The 19,086-nt window shown below is 51.2% G+C and overlaps 6 protein-coding genes across 6 annotated transcripts; 4 read left to right on the top strand and 2 right to left on the bottom strand.

Annotated features, from left to right (window-relative positions):
- Positions 1–420: 420 nt before the first annotated feature.
- On the top strand, positions 421–1,268 carry Z518_03961 (uncharacterized protein; the record flags this gene model as incomplete). Its single annotated transcript, XM_013417669.1, has 3 exons — positions 421–487; positions 550–1,036; positions 1,106–1,268. 3 exons carry the CDS (start codon positions 421–423, stop codon positions 1,266–1,268), a joined length of 717 nt encoding a protein of 238 aa, XP_013273123.1.
- An 892-nt stretch (positions 1,269–2,160) lies between these two features.
- Z518_03960 (phosphoenolpyruvate carboxykinase [ATP]) lies at positions 2,161–4,513 on the top strand (the record flags this gene model as incomplete). Its single annotated transcript, XM_013417668.1, has 3 exons — positions 2,161–2,336; positions 2,391–2,667; positions 3,173–4,513. 3 exons carry the CDS (start codon positions 2,161–2,163, stop codon positions 4,511–4,513), a joined length of 1,794 nt encoding a protein of 597 aa, XP_013273122.1.
- Positions 4,514–6,684: 2,171 nt separating this feature from the next.
- Z518_03959 (uncharacterized protein) lies at positions 6,685–8,265 on the top strand (the record flags this gene model as incomplete). Its single annotated transcript, XM_013417667.1, has 1 exon — positions 6,685–8,265. The coding sequence occupies one exon, from the start codon at positions 6,685–6,687 to the stop codon at positions 8,263–8,265; it is 1,581 nt and encodes a 526-aa protein (XP_013273121.1).
- Positions 8,266–8,862: 597 nt separating this feature from the next.
- Positions 8,863–11,768, bottom strand: Z518_03958 (uncharacterized protein; the record flags this gene model as incomplete). The annotated part of the gene is made up of 2 exons (XM_013417666.1): positions 8,863–9,069; positions 9,129–11,768. The coding sequence occupies 2 exons, from the start codon at positions 11,766–11,768 to the stop codon at positions 8,863–8,865; spliced, it is 2,847 nt and encodes a 948-aa protein (XP_013273120.1).
- Positions 11,769–12,195: 427 nt separating this feature from the next.
- Z518_03957 (uncharacterized protein) lies at positions 12,196–16,264 on the bottom strand (the record flags this gene model as incomplete). Its single annotated transcript, XM_013417665.1, has 2 exons — positions 12,196–13,202; positions 13,252–16,264. The coding sequence occupies 2 exons, from the start codon at positions 16,262–16,264 to the stop codon at positions 12,196–12,198; spliced, it is 4,020 nt and encodes a 1,339-aa protein (XP_013273119.1).
- Positions 16,265–17,009: 745 nt separating this feature from the next.
- On the top strand, positions 17,010–18,950 carry Z518_03956 (uncharacterized protein; the record flags this gene model as incomplete). The annotated part of the gene is made up of 2 exons (XM_013417664.1): positions 17,010–18,465; positions 18,514–18,950. The coding sequence occupies 2 exons, from the start codon at positions 17,010–17,012 to the stop codon at positions 18,948–18,950; spliced, it is 1,893 nt and encodes a 630-aa protein (XP_013273118.1).
- Positions 18,951–19,086: the final 136 nt, after the last annotated feature.

Genomic DNA, 19,086 nt, shown 5'->3' with positions numbered 1-19,086 from the left:
TTCATTTGAGCAGGACAATAAAATGGATGAGGTTGTTTGTATTTGCCCTTTGCTCACGAATCCTAAGCCAATAGAGTAGTTAGGTAACTTCGGCGATTCATGATGAAGATGCCTCGGCACATGCCATTAGAAAACCCGAAATTGTTACTTGTTCTTGTAGACACCAAAGGCCCAGCTTGGCTCGGCTCCCCATCTCACAGTGCATTTAATAGCATCTGCCATCCTCTGCATTCTTTACGCAGACAGAGATATACGGGCTTTTCGCTGGAATCACGACTGATTCGGCTCCATCTTTCATCACACAAACATTCAATCTTCCGACGACCCATTTGTCCCTCCGGATTGACTTTGTTTTTTTTTTTTTTTTTTTGGTTTCTACCTCACTTCGATTTCAAGGTGTGAAGCACCCGTGCTACAGACATGGTTGCAGACGCCCTAGTTTATCACCCTGCGGTGACCCATTACCTCCGATATGTTGCGACCACGAGTAAGAAACCACCCCAGGTTCCCTCCGAAACAAGACGAGCTAACCCATTATTCACCTTCCAGTCGGCCGTGACAAGGTGCTTCGTACGATCCAATACTTCAGCAGATTCTACGCCTGGTATCTCTATCGCACGAACAACCCAACGAGTGCCATTCAACCATGGAACGTGATCAAGACCCAATTCGGGCTGACGAGGAAGATAATGCGTGTTGGGAAATTCGTTGAACACGTGCGCGCTGGTTCGGAGATCTACGATGCTGCCATGAAGTCGGGCAATGGCGATAAGATTGTCCAATACCTCCAGATCCTCAGGCAGATCGGCTACGCCGGTTACCTATTTTTCGACATGATGACGTTGCCGGATGCAATGGGCCTCAAGAAGGATCCCAAGGCAAAGAGCCTTCAGGCGACTGCATATCGATTCTGGTTCGCTGGTTTGATGGCTAGCGCAATCGCCGGAATCTACAGCACCTACCAATTGAGAGAGAGGACAAAGGCAGTCGATGAGAAAGACGCAGAGGCGAAGGTTGAAAAGGTCAAGATTGCCAGGTACGTGCATCGCAGGCTAGAAGGGGGGCGGTAATTCCTATGAGGGGGTATACTGACTCGCAGCATCAGACAACAACAAATTGTCAACACCCAACTGGTGTCTGATCTTTGTGATCTGACGGTACCCAGCTCAGCTCTTGGGTACGCCAACTTCGACGAGGGAATTATTGGTTTGGCAGGAACAACGAGCAGCTTGATCGGAGTCTGGGGAGCATGGCAAAAGACTGCTTGATCCTAGTGACGTGGATTGGAAGCCGTTGACACATGTACACAGGGCGACAATACGGATTGTGAGCAACTGGCGTTTGACATTTCTGGATTGCCGGACGGAGATGGATTGTGTTCTGATCAACTGTTGTGACAAGGATTGATTTTCGGGCCGTTGCTGCAAGACGCGATCACGCCAGAAAATTATATGTAGTGCTTCATGGTGAGGAAGTATTATTCGTTTGGGAATGATCTGGTCATGGCATTCCATCTCCTCCTGGACTATCATCGATCATCACAATGTCCCGACATCCGTGCAGGATCCGTTTGGCGTTGTGGAAGACCGTCGACAAAAGTATTACTTGATCCATAACTGTCCATGCTCTTCTTTCGCCGTCCTAGCCCCTCGATGGGTTATCCAACCACCAGACTCCGGTAGATCAAATTCCTGTCTTTCTGGTTCCGGAACCCCGTCGACGAAAAGTTGCGAGGTGGCGCAAAACAAAGACGTCGAGAACAATAGTCAACCAATTACACAGAGGGATAGCGGGGGGAAGAGAAAAGGGCCTACTAAGCCCTCCTCAGCAGAGGGCAGCATTTCTGTTTTGCCTCCACCTCATCTTGCTGTGTCGCCTTTCGTCACCTCTCCTCCTATCTTCCCTCATCGACCACGATAATAAGAAGGACCCTGCGATCATTTTCGCATGCTCCGCATTGATCTCCAATTACTAGAGCACGGCATATCCACGGTACCTCGCCTCTTCCAATCAGCTGCGCTCGGGCAGAGCCGGGCAGGCTGTGTCAGGAAATCTACCTCGTCGTCTTCCGATCTCTCCCGTTCCTCCTTCCGGGATAGCAATTCACATCGGCTTGGCCCCAGTGTCAGAAACATACAATATCAGAGACCATCCTCCCTCATGGCTTCAGACTATTCTACTCGCCTTCAAGCTGTCCACCAAATCCGGCCTCACTCACCCTCTCCAGCAACCGGCACCGCTCGCTCAGAACTCGCCAAAGTCCAACTCCGATCTTACTCCTCCAGAATGGTTACTCAGTCGGTTAACAAGACCGCTCTCCACCCTGGTGGTGTCGAGTATGTCGTGGTCGTCCTCATATGAGATCATTCTTGACTGACCTGCCCACCCAGGCCCACTCGCGAGCACACTGAGCTCGAAGAAGAACTTCATACCATAGCTCACATTGACTACGACCGAGTAGCCATCGTAGCAAACCCATCAGTATCAGCCCTCTATGAAGACGCTCTCGTTTATGAAACTGGCTCGGCCATCACCTCCTCAGGAGCCTTGACTGCCTACTCAGGATCTAAGACCGGACGTTCGCCGCTAGACAAGCGCGTGGTTAAGGAAGAGGGATCAGAGAAGGACGTGTGGTGGGGGCCCGTCAACAAGGCCATGTCAACCGAGGTCAGTTCATTTCTTCTCTTTCCAGTCCTTTTATATTCCTCGGGCACGTCAGTGTTCACGGACTTTGTGTCGTCCCACATCGACTTCAAGATGAAAGGGTACATACCGTGGATGACGTGGGGATGGAAAAAACCTCGTTTTACCATGCCAGTCCTGAGACTTGGTCTTCCCCGCAGTTCGCACATGTTTATTGCGGGCAAGGAGGAAACAACGACACCTGTCTGAGGGTCGTGGTTGCCCCGCGTTGCCCGGAAAAGCCAGTGACGCACTTGCCTAGTGCCTCGGCTTTCAGGAGTCTTGGCTGCGGGAGACAACGGGGGCACCACTAGAAGTTTCTCGCTGATATCGGCAGCTGCACCGGCAAAAACCAAGGGCGGAATGGATGTTATCCTAGACCCCCACCACCGCCTCCTGTGCGAGTTATCTCTGTTAAGAGAGACCAGGTGGACGCTGATCACGCTACGGAAAATTCAGGAATTGAGGGCTAACTTGGGACTCTCGACAGGTCTGGAAAATCAATCGAGAGCGAGCAGTCGACTACCTCAACACTCGAAATCGCATCTATGTGATTGATGGCTATGCTGGCTGGGATGAGCGATATCGCATCAGCGTCCGAGTTGTGTGCGCCCGTGCCTATCATGCACTCTTCATGCGAAACATGCTTATCCGACCGACTCGCGAAGAGCTGAAGTCTTTCCATCCCGATTATGTCATCTATAACGCTGGTTCTTTCCCGGCCAACAGGTACACTTCGGGCATGACCAGCGCCACCAGCGTCGCCATCAACTTTGCCGAGAAAGAGATGGTCATCTTGGGTACTGAATACGCGGGCGAGATGAAGAAGGGCGTTTTTACTGTCCTCTTCTACGAAATGCCAGTCAAGCACAACGTCTTGACCCTCCACTCGTCGGCCAACGAAGGTGAGAACGGCGATGTCACTGTTTTCTTTGGCCTGTCCGGCACTGGCAAGACCACCCTGTCCGCCGACCCCAAGCGAAAGCTGATCGGTGATGATGAACACTGCTGGTCAGACAAGGGCGTGTTCAACATCGAGGGAGGCTGCTATGCCAAGTGCATCGGCCTGTCTGCTGAAAAGGAACCAGATATCTACAATGCCATCAGATTCGGCTCCGTTTTGGAGAACGTCGTCTTTGACCCAGAGACGCGTGAAGTGGACTATGATGATGCCACGCTCACCGAAAACACCCGTTGCGCATATCCGATCGAATACATCAGTAATGCTAAGATCCCCTGCATGAGCGATCACCACCCCAGCAACATCATCCTGCTCACCTGTGATGCTCGCGGGGTGTTGCCGCCCATCTCTAAGCTCGACACGGCTCAGACCATGTTCCATTTCATCTCGGGATACACCTCCAAGATGGCTGGAACAGAAGATGGGGTCACGGAACCACAAGCAACCTTCTCTTCTTGCTTCGCTCAGCCATTCTTGGCTCTGCACCCCATGCGTTACGCGAAGATGCTTGCCGACAAGATCTCCGAACACAATGCCAATGCCTGGCTCCTGAACACTGGCTGGGTGGGTGCGGGCGCCACCACAGGTGGCAAGCGTTGCCCGTTGAAGTACACTCGTGCCATCTTAGATGCGATTCACTCGGGAGTGCTCGCCAAGGCTGAGTATGAAACCTACGATGTGTTCAATCTTCACATCCCGAAGTCGTGCCCCAACGTTCCGGATGAGCTCTTGAACCCCAAGAAGAGCTGGACTGGATCGGCCGACTTCAGTGAGGAGGTCACCAAGTTGGGCAAACTTTTCAACGAAAACTTCAAGAAGTATTCCGATCAGGCGACTGAGGAGGTCATCAAGGCCGGTCCAGTCGTGTAACGGAAAACAAGAGTGCCGTGGTGAGCTGAGCTGAGCTGAGCTGTTTCTGTTTTGCTCCTTGCCATCTGTTTTGCTAATCATTAGACAACACGGGCTTCTTGTACAGAAATGCGTTTGAAATTTGGACAGCATTGTCATGGCGTTGGATAATAGCAGCGTTCGGTTGTTTGAGGAGAACGGCAACAAATACGAACGCGAGACGCGAGAGGCATCACCATGCAACGAACGGACAATCCGATGATGACCGCCTTAAACCTGTCTGGCTTGCCTTGGAGAGTGGCCGACAGTAAGAGAAGGGGGCCATCAGAGGCCTCCAAAACTACGCCTGCTACACTAGCTAAGAGATGGTCATTTATAGCTGCTTTCTTTTGTTGGGTATTGAATGAAATAAAAACGAGCTCGAACTTGAGCCTTGCCAATTTCTCCGAGGGTGCCCTAACCTCCCCACTGCTGATCCATGAATTGTGAGACGGCCGTTGTGATGGAGGGAGTTGAGACGGCTGAAACGGTCGTTCCGTAGTCAAAATCCGGTATGAGACAAATCGCCCGGCGAGTTTATCCGGGCCTTTTTCATGGAATGGAAACGGGCAAGTCGTAGGCGAGAGATTTGACTCGACCATGAAAGAAAATGCATGTGAACAACAAATTGCCGATAGGAGAAGGGGAATGGGAGGGTTCGGAGGGCTGACTCGGTGAGTCGCGTGGGAGACGGTCAGACCCTGTGACCTCGCTAAGGGCAGCCTACCTGGGGCAAACTCACCGGATTTCGCCCACGTAGGTTCAGGTTGCTTTCACGGCACGGGCACACAGCGAAGGGCGCAGGACGGATGTAGGGCGCAAAACGATAGCTGCAAAGTACCATGTAGCAGGTAACTTGCCATTTGCTACCACTTTCTGTGGGCCGCGGGCGGTTATCTGAATTGCCAGATGGGTGGTGGTTGAACGTCGAGTTCTTCAGGATTTGTCCGTCAAATCTTCGAGAGGGCCACCGCTAATGTGGTAGTGGCAGTGCTCATGCATCTTCATGTGCAACTACTGTTGAAATATGTAAGATGGTGCCCGTAAAACATTCTTGTTCCCGTCGCTCCCACGTCCACACCCAAAGCCCAAGTCTCCGGGAGCCCGGAGCGCTACTTAACTAGTTACAGTAATACCGAGTTTTGCTACGTAAGTTGGACTTCGGTACTGGCGATTTGGCTGAAAAGCAGGTCAAGTGGCCAAATCTTGGTACCCCTTCGACCCTTCTTTCCCCGCCCCAGAGCAAAACTCCGGTTGCCTTCGTTGCACAACTGATACACCACTCAACTCATTCTCATTCCTTTCTCCTCGTCCATCCCATCTCCTCCAACGACCAACAGCAAGATCAAACCCTTGACTTCTCCCACTTCCAATCCCACGGCCCTAGTCTCCGCGGGCACCCATCCAAGATCCATCCATTCCGTCGTCAAACTCACCTGCGGCTTCGCTTCCCGTTCGATTCCCGTACTTTCTCGAACGCCTTGTTGTCCTCTTCCGCCCACCCACTCGAACTCGATTCACTACTACCTCCTTCATCTTACATTCTCCTTCTCTTCTCCAATACACTCTGCGCTGAACCAAACCAACAACATGGCCGATCCCGACCCAAAGTAACTCTCCGATTCCCAATCTTTCCTCTATTCATCCATCGTTACCTCCCACTTTTCGGCGCCTGGTGGTTCTTTTATCGAAAAGGTTTACCGTCTCTTCCGCGCAGCTCTTTCCGCAACCTGCTCCCACCCGACTCCTATTGCATCACTTGGCGTTTACTTCCCTCTCCTTCGTTCAGTTTTATATACACAAGCCTAGTCGCACTGGCTTACCGGCCTGATACCTACTCGTCCGGCGCGGTGAATAATCGGTCCATCTCGACAATCTTCCTTCGACTGGCATCCCGCGATCCATCTGCCACATCCTTCCTCTTGTCAACCATCTGACGATTGATCTGCGACGAACCTGCGTGAAAAAGGGTTTCGAAATACAATTCCATTTCCAAAATGCTTATAAACGGAGAAAAATTCGCCTGCGAGGCTTGCGTGAGGGGCCATCGTGTTAGTTCTTGTCATCACCAGGGTATGTCTCCCGAGGAATTTTTTATTTTTTTTGGTTGGTCTGATACTGATCTTTCTGTCTCCTAGACCGGCCTCTCGTTCATGTCAATAAAAAGGGTCGACCCGTTTCACAGTGCCACCATTGCCGAGGCTTGCGCAAAGCCCGCTCTCAGCATGTCAAGTGCGAATGTCATGACAAAGCTCACTCGAAAGAGGATTGTCCTCATGAAAAGAATGAAGGGAAATCTGGTATGCCCGCTTACAACCGTTCCATTCGGCCACAAACTGACACGACCTCAAGAATCACACACTTGCTGTTGCCAGCACGGCGCACGCTGTACCTGTTCTCTCAAGAAGGAACACCTCGACACGGTGCCCGAAGATATCCCGCAACTCATTCAACCCAAGGAACATCACAAGCAGCGCCTGAACATGAATTCGCACGATCCTAAGACGACGATCTTTACAAATGGTCATCACAAACCGGTCCATAAGTTCAACGACGCTCACAATCAGCTCGGAAATCCCTACAAGATCCCTTCTCGATCGAATTCACTTCATGGCCATCGCGAGGTCGCTCAACGTTCCACGGACAGTCTCCCACTCACCAAATTTGCAAAGCCTTTCCATGAGTCACCCTTACACAACTCGATGACGGAAGCCATGGATATAGTCCAGCGCAAGGTTAAATCGGAACACAATTCACCTGTTCTCGGACCTCAAAATTTGGCAAATCCTTCGATCCGAGATCTTCAAATCCCAAGCTTTGATCCCAACGCCTACTCATATTCCCCTTTTGGTACCGACACTCCCAACAGCCTGCAGAATAGCCAAAATGCCAGTCAGCAAGACCTTACCCTCCCTGAACGATTTCCGGAGGCCTGGTTCATGACTTACGAACAGGCTCACGAGTATGAGCCGCCACCGGGGTCAAAATATAACGAGATTGACTGGTCGACCTTCAACCTGGATGGCAACGGTAGCGTCTACAATACCGACAAGGCCAATTCTCCCTACCTGTCACAACAAGTCCCACACCAAGCTATTGATCTGTCTAATCAAATCAGTCAGGCTGGAATCACATCGTCCAGCGGAGAAGCGTCTGAAGTAGAAGACCTGTCTCCACCATCAAATCGTTGGGGGAATGATCGTTCCATCAACAATGATCGACAGAGTGGGGTGGACAACTTCAATGACTTGAGCAGCATTGGAGGCGATGATGCTTCTGACAGATATCGGTTGAGTTCTGCCTCGTCTTACTATGGAACCCCTCAAGCCAACCTGTTGGCCGGTGACAACATTGCAAGCCTCGACATTGACGACTTTCTCAAGCAGGCTGAAGCCGAAACAAAACGCATGCAGTTACAACAGCAAATGGCCCAGATGCAAATGGCTTCGCAAGAACCACCACAACCATCGCGATTGTCAAGTGCGAGTCGAGGTATGACTCCTAATATCTCTACTCCAGGAAGTACCGGAAATGGCGAACATCCGTACACGATAAGTGAGGCACAAAGATACGCTCATATGGATGGAATGTCGAACGATCCTGTCGTGCAACCAAAACCTGCCATGCCAGCTTCCAGTATGGCCGATGACCCTTCATGGTCGGCTGCACCGGATATGTCGAATCCCGAATTAACCCTGGATGACGAGCGAGAAGACGAAGATTGGGTTCGGTGACCTTTGGGCACAACCACTTTTTGGATTGCCCACTTCTCTTTTTTTTTTTTTTTTTTTTTGAGGAGAGGCAACGACCACGTTAACGAGTTACGATGAACGTACATTATGTACATGGAGATACCACGGGACTTTGGACTTTGACAAAAAGAATGGATCACCAATGCGGCGAAAGAAAACGCAAAGGGGATTTTCCGACGAATTGGACAGTATGGATCGTGAGCACAGCACTACCGTAATTTATATACAAGGAAGGGTGTCGGAATGGATAAGGCGATGGTGTTTTGTTTAGGACAGCATTCTTCCGTGGACAGCTTTCTTTTATTTTTCTTACTTCATATATACATATATATATATTGTGTGTTTTTCGTCTTCGAAATCACGATCACTATCCAAGCCATCTTCAAAGATGGATATCAAGTGGATGAGTGATGCAGTGGGCTTTTCGCCTTTTGGCAAGAGCCAAAAGACACACAGACCGAAAGACAGAAAACAAGCAAGCTGGGTTAGGCAGACAGGGCGGGTATACATCATCTATTACGGGTGGGAAATGAATGCACATAGAAGAAGAAATTTGTTGTTTCTAATCTTTAATTCTGTTTATATCGGGTGTGCAGTGTTTTCAGCGTCCGCCTGTGGGTCTTGGTCCTGCCCCTGAAGAATGGCCGAGATATATCCGTCGATATCCACTTTGACTCCTCCATTGACATTGTGTATCGTGATCCTCGCGTCGTGCGTAGTAATTGCTCCTCCTGCCAGGAGCAGAAGTCCAAATGACGGATTGACTAGGTCGTTAGACACTAGGCGCTCGTGGTATATCAACGACGTAGTACTCCCCCAACCCACTGCATCTCCACTACACTTACACCTCTCGCGTATGCTTTGGTCCCCGTGTATACGAATTCATTGTACATTATCCCTTCGAATCTGCGGGTGCCATTCGAACCGGTACTAGATGATCCGGCTGAAGTGGAAGTCGAAGAGACGGAGAATAGTACACTACTTGGATGAATAGCAACCGCCTGGTTGGTGAGTAGGGTTCGATAGCTGCCGTCAGAACTCAATCGGGCGACGTTGGGATAGAAGCCGGTAAGTAGACATTTTAGGATGCGGGTGGTGAGTGGTTCATCCGGCTTCACGCTTGAAGGCGGCACTGATGCTAGTCTGGGTTCTTCAGCTGGCTTCGGAGCCGAACTCGAATCGTCGTCCTTGGTTTGACTTTTGTCTCCGTCTTTGTTTTTAAGGTGGTCTTTCATCTTGTTCGTGCCGTGGAACGGCGCTTGACCTTGATCCTCTTTCTGATTTCGATACCGACTCATCAACCCCGTCAGCTGTTTCCTTACGTCCATTGCGCCGCTCATGCCGCGATGCGAGATGAAGCGCTCCTCGCACCAGCGGCGGCGGTCGGTGTTCTCGGCCGCGTAGGCCTGGACCGTCGCCAGGAGCGTCAAGTGGTCACCTTCGCGGCGGAAGAGGGCGCGGCGGGCCTGCTGGGCGCGTGATTCGCGGGTTTCGACCTCTTCATCTCCCTCGCTCTCAAGAAGGTTTGTGGAGGCAGTGGGCGGATCGTTCGAATGTGCTTGATTTTGATTTTGGTGGTGGATATTCAGAAAGATATTCTCGACGCTGAGTGCCGAGACGATGTCAATTATTTCTTCGATGCAATTGTACTCAGACTCCGCACTGGCGAGGAGCACGCGGGCCAGACTCACGGGAAGTGGAAGAACGCTCATTTCCCGGCCGAGCCGCGTGATTTGGCCCGTCGAGGTGTCTAGCGCCGTGAGCTGGATGAGATGGGTCAACGCCCTTTCGAGTGCTTTGCGGGGTGGAGGAGTTAGGAACGGGAAGCTATGCAATTCGTCGATCCCATGTGCTTTGAGCGTTAGAACCAGCTGACTGAGATCACAGCGGAGGATCTCTGGTTCCGTGTCCTGGGAAAGCCGGTAGAAGTCAGCTTCGGTGTATAGTCTGTAGGCGGTACCAGGGGCGTCTCGGCCGGCTCGACCAGATCGTTGATTCGCAGAGCTGCGTGAAATAGGGACGGTGAGGAGAGTGTCGAGGTTCAGCGATGGGCGGAACAGTCGCTGCTTTGCTTTCCCAGTGTCGACCACGTATCTTATTCCCGGGACCGTGATGCTAGTTTCGGCGATGTTGGTGGCTAGGATGATCTTGCGTGTGAATTTGGGTGTTGGTTGGAAAACGCGTTGTTGCATGCTTGACGGAAGGGCAGCGTAAAGAGGAAGGATGAGGAGTTTCGGCAGTGTTTTGGATTGGTTAGGATCCTTTTGGATGGAGTTGGACCAGGATGTCACGAGGCTGAGGAGAGATTCGACTGTTTCTTGGCCCGTGAGGAAGACTAGGATATCTCCCGGTAAAGGCGAGTGCGCGTGGATGTGCGTTATTCGCTGGTAGGCAGCGTCGAGGATGTCGGGGACTGGCGTTGGCGTATAGTTTATCATCACAGGGTATTGACGGCCTCTGATGAAGAGTGAGGTAGCTGTCGAAGAATTTCTCCGGTTCGAAAACGCCTTCGGAACAACATTGGTACTCTGTGAAGGACTTTTGGGGCGTGAGGCCTTTTCATCAGAAGGATGTTCGTTCTCGGACAATCCAGACCTGTCCTCTTCCGCTTCTGGAGGGTGACTGATTTCTTGTTGGCGAACGAACGATGTGTCCAAGGAGACGTTGAAGAAATCCCTGATCTTCTCCATATCCGCCGTGGCACTCATGGCCACGACTTTGATTCCAATTCCACCTCTTCCATCTTTTTTATCACTGAGATTCTGCATCCTCCGGAGAAACCCTAACACCAAATCCACATTCACACCGCGCTCGTGAACCTCGTCGACCACGATGGCAGAATACTCCTTCAACCAGGGATCTCGAAGCATTTCCTGCAACAGCATTCCTTCAGTCAGAAACTTGATCCTCGTAGATGGACTGGTGCTGTTCTCAAACCGGACTGAGTAGCCCACCAAGGACGCCGGACTCGAGTTCCCCAGAGGAGAACCCATCTCTTCAGCAACGCGCCGAGCCAGGGAGATGGCGGCCACTCTTCGTGGCTGCGTAACGGCAACACATCCGCCAACGGTCATGCCTCCTCCAATCTTCTTTTTCTTACACCATTGCTCATTCACTAAGAATTGTGGAATTTGAGTCGACTTTCCTGAACCGGTCTCTCCAACCAGCAAGAGCACATCATGGTCCCGAAGCTTCTGTCTGATTTGGTCGGCATGGCTGTAAATGGGTAATTGCTGTCTCCCTGGGAGCAAATCCCGAGCACGTTCTTTGAGATTTCGACCTCGTTTGATTGGCTGTGAATTTGTACTGGTCACTGCGTTGAAACCTTTCTCGCTCGTCCCTTGTCGACTTTCAAAATTTACTGTCTTGCCTGTTGAAAGCTTCGGTAGGACGTTGGTCCAATGCTGATTCATGGACTCTCCAGGCGAGGTAGATTTCGACGTGAAAGCATCGGTAGCGGAACGCTTTTTCCCTTTTGGGGGCATGGTATCTCTTTGGCTGGAGGGTGTTTGACGTTGTCCTCCTGACATTTCTGAATGGAACCTCTTCGACATAATCTGCAGCAATTCATGGTAGAGAGGTTTTGGTGGCTGAAGTGCAAAATCAAGTTTTTATAATGCGAGCCTTGTCGGGAAATTTTATCGCGCCTTGGCAAAGGGCGAAAGTTCACGCATCATTACAAATACCGACGGTTGGTCATCCTGTTCAACTTCGATGGCGATGGTGAGATGAGAGTCAGTTTCCTGGTCACCGTCAAGTATTTATTCAATGTTTCAATTTTGTCCTGAAATCAAGTATTTTCGGCAAATTGTGCAAATGCTTTTTTGGGGCCCTCGGTTTCGAGATCAAAACACCAAACACGCGACTATATTTTTACATGGAATCCCAGATCCAAAACCTTTGTAGGCGCCTCTATGCCCGACCTCTTGGGGGACTTCGACCAGCTTCCACTCGTTTAATCTCATCCAAGATCAAATCACGAGCCGACAACACGCCATCCTCCTTGCCCACAATCGTAATGGCTTCTCCTTCTTCACCCTTTCCCGAGTTCCTATTTGGTACTTGAATATCACATCCAGATGATCTGCGAATCGAGTTGATAGTGGTTCCACCTTGCCCAATGATAAAACGATGCATCCGAGGATCAGGCAAGATGAGGTATCCCGTGTGTTGCGGCTCCGCCGCCTTCTCCACCAACGTCTTGATCTTGTCCTTGGCCTTTTCCAAGGCATCTTCTGCACAGTCCTTGCCACCAAAGATCACCCAAGGAATTTCTCCCGAGTCACCATTCAAAGTGTCTTGGTTGGAAACCATGTCCCAGGAGTAGGAGGTTTCCCCGGGCCGATCCGTGATCAAGGGCATATCACCATTGGTGGTTCGTGTTCGAGGACCGCGATTGGCGTCGTTTGTCTTGGGCGGCGGCTTTTGGCCATTATGGTCAATCCGAATACCGTCTCTTGAAAGTTCTCGGAACAAAGCCCCATTTCTGGAGACGATGTGATGCAAAGAACGAGGTACCATGATGGTCTCCCCGTGAGGCTTAGTGGTCATTCCTTGAATGTGTTCCTTGGCTTTGGACACATTCTCTGGTCGACCACTAATCTTGACTCCCGTCTGACCAAGCCCTTGACGAGGCACATTGAGGATGACTCCCAAGTCCTCTTCAAGCTTCTTGCGAGTGCTTCCATTTGGTCCGATCAATTCTCGGTGTTGACTGACTGGAACATCAACGGTCTCGGTCACTTGGTTTTCTCTTTCGTCCACAAAGGCTTCAATGGCTGCTACGATGCTGTTGACAACATCGGCAGTACCCTTCACCGTAAGACTGTCGGACTCATCGCCTTGACGGGGGAAGCGGACGTGTTCAGCGCTGGTGCCGGTGCCACCCGCTTGAGCGACAATACTCTGGATGTTGGAACCTGTAGAAGGTCAGCATGAATCAACACACGATTGCGGACATATGCTTACCACCCGCGCCAATCAAAGCCCGATGATGCTTTCTGTCAACGTTCAGATTTCGTGTGACGATATCATCAAAGGCTTTAGATCGCTTCTGTAGCTCCGTCTTTGCCTTTTCGACCTGCTGCTTGGTCCCTTTGATCTGAATGTTCACACGATCGGAGCCATCGCCTTTCGGAATGTCAATTTGGGCGCCAGTTTCAGCTCTCAGTCTCTCCATTTCTTGGCCACGTTTGCCAATAAGGGAAGCGATTTGTCCTTGGGCAATGGATACAGTGGCAGTGTGAGAGTTATCGACCAGATATTGGTGAAGGCTCAGAAGCTCCTCCCGCACCTTCTCCGCTTTCGCTCGCGGACCTCGGATTCTAATCTCATCATGTGGTTGAGTTCTGCTACCACCTACCTCACTGCCATTGTCCCCCACCGAAGCGTCGTCACTAACTCTGGACATCTTAGGGAAGTCGATTCTGACCGCATTGTCCACCTTGCTTTGAATCTTCTGCAGATTTTCACCACTTCGGCCGACTAGCATGCCATGGTACTTGGGATCGATCTTGATCACAAAGTTGACCTCATCTTCCCATTGCTTGCCCAATCGCTGAATTTCCGCTTTGCATGCGTCAGCCTTCTTCTGGGGTCCTTGAATGATGATCTTGCCCGTCTCACGGGTATCAATCTCGACGTCATACTTCTCTCGCAGCACCTTGATATTGGCCCCTTGTTTTCCAATTAGATTTTTGTTGAATTGAGCGGGGAATGCGAAGCTCGTTGTGTAACCACGCTCCTTCTCATCTTCCTCAGCCTCCTTTAAGAACGCCTCGATTTTCCGACGTAGATCTTCGATGTCGGCTTCACTCGGGCCTCTCAGATAGACTCTCTCCGGCGGCGAGCCTCGAGACACGCCATTTGCTTGGTTAGGGCCGCTTCCGGCGCCACCAAAGTCAACTTGTACCGGGAATGCCTCGGGAGGCATTGGTTTAGGCTCGTTCTTCACAAATCTCCTCACCTTGTCATGGAATTTCTTGGGGACGTGGATGTCTTGGACGGAGATGCCTTGATGTGGGATGTTGCTCAGCAACTGCGCCTGGGCCTCTTGAAGCGCCTTTTCGAAATTGGCAACGTCAGCCTTACTGGGTTTCGTGCGCGGGATCGAGAATGATTCATCTCGGGAGGGTCCTTCGTAGACGAGAACGACCGGGTCGGAGCCGTCATCGGGAACGATCATGTGAACACCAAGGTTGTTCTTCAAGCTGGATGCATGCATTTGCTCGAGGTGCGGGTGGAAGAACGGATCGACCTCGACCAACTGCAGCCTTGACGAAGGATATGCTTGAGTAATTTTGGAGAGTTCATTTCGAGCAGACAGAGCCTTTTGTGGGTCGTTGCTGATGACCGTCCAGCTGGGTGAGGCACTGGAGCTTGGAGGAAAGATGATTTCCGCGCCATGGGACTTCATGAATTCGCGTTCAATGGCCTTCTGTTGGAGGTATTGTGCAAGTGCTCGAGAATGACGTTCGGGGCCCTGAGGTGCATCGCTGAAGTGCTTGTGCATGTCAACAACGCGATTGTGCTTCCTGGACATGAGTTCTTCGGCAAGGTTTCGACCGGCACTGAGCTTATCCTTAGGTCCAATGATGTGAATATCTTCGGTTTCATGGTGAGATGGTGGGAGGATAACGGCACATCCCGTTTCTTCCAAGAATTTCAACGGATCCATGCCCCGATCGCCGATGATATACGGATGCAGGATCTGTTCAGCGGCCAGCTCTTCCAGCAAGAGTTCCTTTTGAAGTTCTTCAGCCAAATGTTCAAGTAAAACGCGTGCCTCCAATGCAGCTGCTTGTTCTCCGGAAATGACGATATGGTTGTCTCCATGAGGAACGAAGACAGGACGACCATCGTCTTCGGCAGGTCGAGGTGGTGGCTGTGACTGCCAGGTATGATATTGCGGAATATTGATCCGGATATCGCGGTCTTGTTCCATTCGTTGGATTCGGTCTGCGTGCAGCCCCGCAATGAATGGGTAGAACTCCGGTGGAATTCCACGTACAGGGAGGTCAATTTTGGGCTGCAGAGCCTTCACTTGGTTCGAGATTTGTTCGTAGACCTGGCGAACTTGAGCCGCATTCCCGCGGATCTCGACAACATCCGTTCTGACCTCTTCCGGATTCGTCACAGGTCTGGTGTCTCGGTCAATGTGGATCCTAACATTAAATTGACTCTCAAGCTTCCGAATGTTGGCACCTCCTTTGCCGATGATCTGGGCGGAAACAGTGGAGGGAATTTCTAGTTTGACTTGTTTCTCCAACGTCAGTTCCTTGGACACATACATCAATGCCTCAGTGACTCGAGCTTTGGGTCCTTCAGCGATGAATTCGGTTCTGGTAGCAAAATTGGTCGATTTTGGTGTGACAACGACATTGTACTTCTTCTTCACGTCGTCCAGGATTCGTTTGACCGGCTTGCTCTTGTCCAAGTCGGCATTGTCGATTTCAAACGAGTCACGGTATCTTCCGGGCAACAGGACATTGCTGCGAGCACCGGGTGCCGCGGCGATAGGAGTTCTGACGCCTGGCGTCGAAGCGGGCGTGGGAGCACCAGAGGAGGTAGGACGAGAACCCAGAGCCGGTGAGCCATTTGCGGGAGCTGCTTTCGCGGACGCACTGGCAACCCAGCCGGGGGCTCGCGAGGAGGGAACCGAAGGCTTGGCTGTGGCTCCGAGGGTTGGGAAAGCCTCCTCGGATTGAGTATCGAGAACACTGGGCTGTTCGGATGTCTTCTGCTTGCCTGCAGCCTTTGCTGACATGGGAGCATTACCAGTGCCGTTGGTTGTGGCTTCATCCGCCTCTTCAACATGGAGGTGGGACGGAGGAGGATGCTCAATGTCATCTTCGTCGACAACGTCCTCAACAGTTACCTGGTGTGCCTCCGCAGCCTCATGCTGTTCTTGCATCAACTGAGCAGGGGTTTTCCCAGTGCTGAAGTTGGCATCAGCAGTAGAGTCTGCTGTGACAGTGTCCATGATGGGGGTGGCTTCAGGGAAGCCTCGAGGAACCAGGAGAGTGGAAAACCGCAGGAAGGGACGATGACCGAGGGGTTGGGAGCTTTTATAGTGCGACAAACATGAATACTTGACAGAGATCGCAGGGAAAACAGAAAGGTTCGGTGAATAGAGAAGACTGCCACTACAAAGTGACAAGCAGCAGTGACCAGATCAGCGCAAACGCGAAGAAAGTTGAAGTTAAGCCAGAATGGTGTCTGATTGTGGAGAGACTTGGAGCCTGCCTGGCGCACGCACCTGGTGTCCGCCAGGCTTGTCGGAACGGAAAAAACTACGGACCGGACTGTGCACGTGAAACCCACAGTTATGTTGGGTTGTAGCGGCGTGTCCGAGGTAACTAAACCTCTCTGCCAGGAGAGCCGCTTTAAATGGAATGTAGCTTAGCGTAAGCCAGAGTTCTTGGCATAAATCTAGCGTTGATTAACCTCCTCTCCGCCTTCGACGTATCACGCAAACAACGTGAATCTCAGGACTGGCCAGCTTTAAAACTTCCTTCAAGTTCCGAAATGCTTCTGTCTGTTCTCTATGATATCATAGTTGCGTAGGTATTATTGTGGTGTTGGTCCTCTCATCCCCTCTTTTGATCTCCCTTAACCTGTCGAACGTCTGAACGTAAGTCGAGGAATTATCAGCCGCCTCTGCATCTGACTACCCTTTGCAAGGGTCGTACAATTCTTGTTTTTGAAGGTTGAAATAGTCCTCAGCCATGCTCTTTCGCATCGGGGCCATGCTGTTGTGCGTCACGACGTCACGTGCCATATGGCCCCAACCGGCCGACATGACTTCTGGGACCAATGTTTTGTGGCTGGATCCTGCTGCCAAAGCAACGTTTCGTTGTGATGGAGCAGAGCTTGCATTATGTGACGACTTCCTCGGCTTCGGAAATAACCGGCTGCTGAACCTCATGAACGATGCGTTTCAGTTCTTCCAAGACTTATTGGACTGGTTTCCATTTTCTCTTGGGAACAAATGCGGCCATGACGCCCAGTCCCCTCTCACTGAAGTCTCAATTGTCCGAAGGGCAGTCCGTGAGACCATCGCATCAACGCACAAGTCGAGGTTCGTTCCATGGAAGTTCCACAAGCGAAAGTCAGATTTCGAACCTGGTGCATCGGCTCCACGTCACTACCTTTCCACTCTGCAGATAGTACAGAATGGCTGCCCGGAAACAAGAACATTCCATCCGGCAACCTTTTTCGCCGGTGACGAATCATATGAGATAACTGTCGACAACGTAACTGCGATTATCAAGGCAAACTGCACGATTGGAACATTGAGGGGTTTGCAGACCTTTCAGCAACTCTTTTTTGCTCACTCGACTTTTTCGGGGTCATATCTGCCTCATACACCTGTGAAGATTGTGGACCGACCAAAATGGCCACACCGAGGTCTGAGTATTGACATAGCTCGAAATCCGTTTCACCCTCGAGATTTGATACGCACGATCGATGCGATGTTTATGGCCAAAATGAACCGGTTGCACGTACATGCCACAGACTCACAAAGCTGGCCCCTTGAGATTCCCTCTCTCCCGGAACTTGCGAAACGGGGGGCTTATCAACCTCATCTTGTCTGGACAGCCTCCACCCTTGAAGAGGTCCAACGTTACGGAGCTCTGAAAGGAGTCTCCGTCTTCGTTGAGATTGATATGCCTGGTCATACAGCATCCGTTGCTCATGCTTACCCAGACTTAATAGCCGCTTTTAGCGAGCTGGACTGGTCTACGTTTGCTGCTGAACCGCTTAGTGGGCAGCTCAAGCTGAACTCTTCTGCCGTCTTCAAATTTGTGTCGGATGTTCTCCAAGATCTCCTCCCTCGGACCTCAGACTATACTCGGCTCTACCATTTAGGGGGCGACGAAGTCAACCGCGCAGCTTATCTTCTCGATGACACCGTCCGCAGCGATGACCCTCAAGTTTTGCAGCCCCTGCTGCAGAAACTCATTGACCACGTCACCGGAATCGTTACCCAGCACGGCTTGCAACCTATCGTTTGGGAAGAGATGCTCTTGGACTGGAACTTGACTCTACCCTCGCTCCAAAATGGCGATCAATCCACGAGCACGCTTGTCCAAGTATGGCGCAATAGTGAGCGCATCGAGGAGGTGCTCAAAAGAGGTCATCGAGCAATATTTGGCGACTATCATTACTGGTACCTTGATTGTAAGTATTGTCCCTTCGGTTCGTAAATTCAGTCTAAATCGGGCCGAGGTGGGTATGGCATCTTCCTTGACCCTTATCCGACTGGCAAATCACCTCCTGGTGTTCCTTTCAACACCTCGGGGGGCTCCTCTAGTAAACTGAAGCCTCCCTATCTCGACTATTGCGGCCCTTTTCACAATTGGCGGCATATGTACATGTATAATCCTTTGGCCAATATTAGCGACGATCTTCAGCATGGCATTGAGGGCGGCGAAGTTCTCATGTGGAGCGAGCAGACTGACTCTATCGATCTCGATACAAAGCTGTGGCCTAGGGCGGCCGCAGCGGCGGAAGTGCTCTGGTCCGGGCTGAGGGAGGAGACTATGCTCGAAGACGCCTCCAAACGATTGGGCGAATGGAGGGAAAGAGGTGTCACGGATCTTGGAATACGGATGTCGCCGGTGCAAATGACTTGGTGCCTGATGGAAGGGGCTTGCAACCTGTAGCCATACGTAGGTATGTTCTCCGGCACATCGCTTATGCAGGAATTGATTACAGGGCCCAAAGACCTGTGGGAAACAGTCATTCGACGCATCGACAAGCTTATCGTACCCTCTAACGCGGTAGAGATTACGAAATACG

This window comes from Rhinocladiella mackenziei (assembly GCF_000835555.1).
Source record: "Rhinocladiella mackenziei CBS 650.93 unplaced genomic scaffold supercont1.3, whole genome shotgun sequence".
NCBI classification, from domain to species: domain Eukaryota; kingdom Fungi; phylum Ascomycota; class Eurotiomycetes; order Chaetothyriales; family Herpotrichiellaceae; genus Rhinocladiella; species Rhinocladiella mackenziei.
This window is presented reverse-complemented; position numbering and strand designations above follow the sequence as displayed.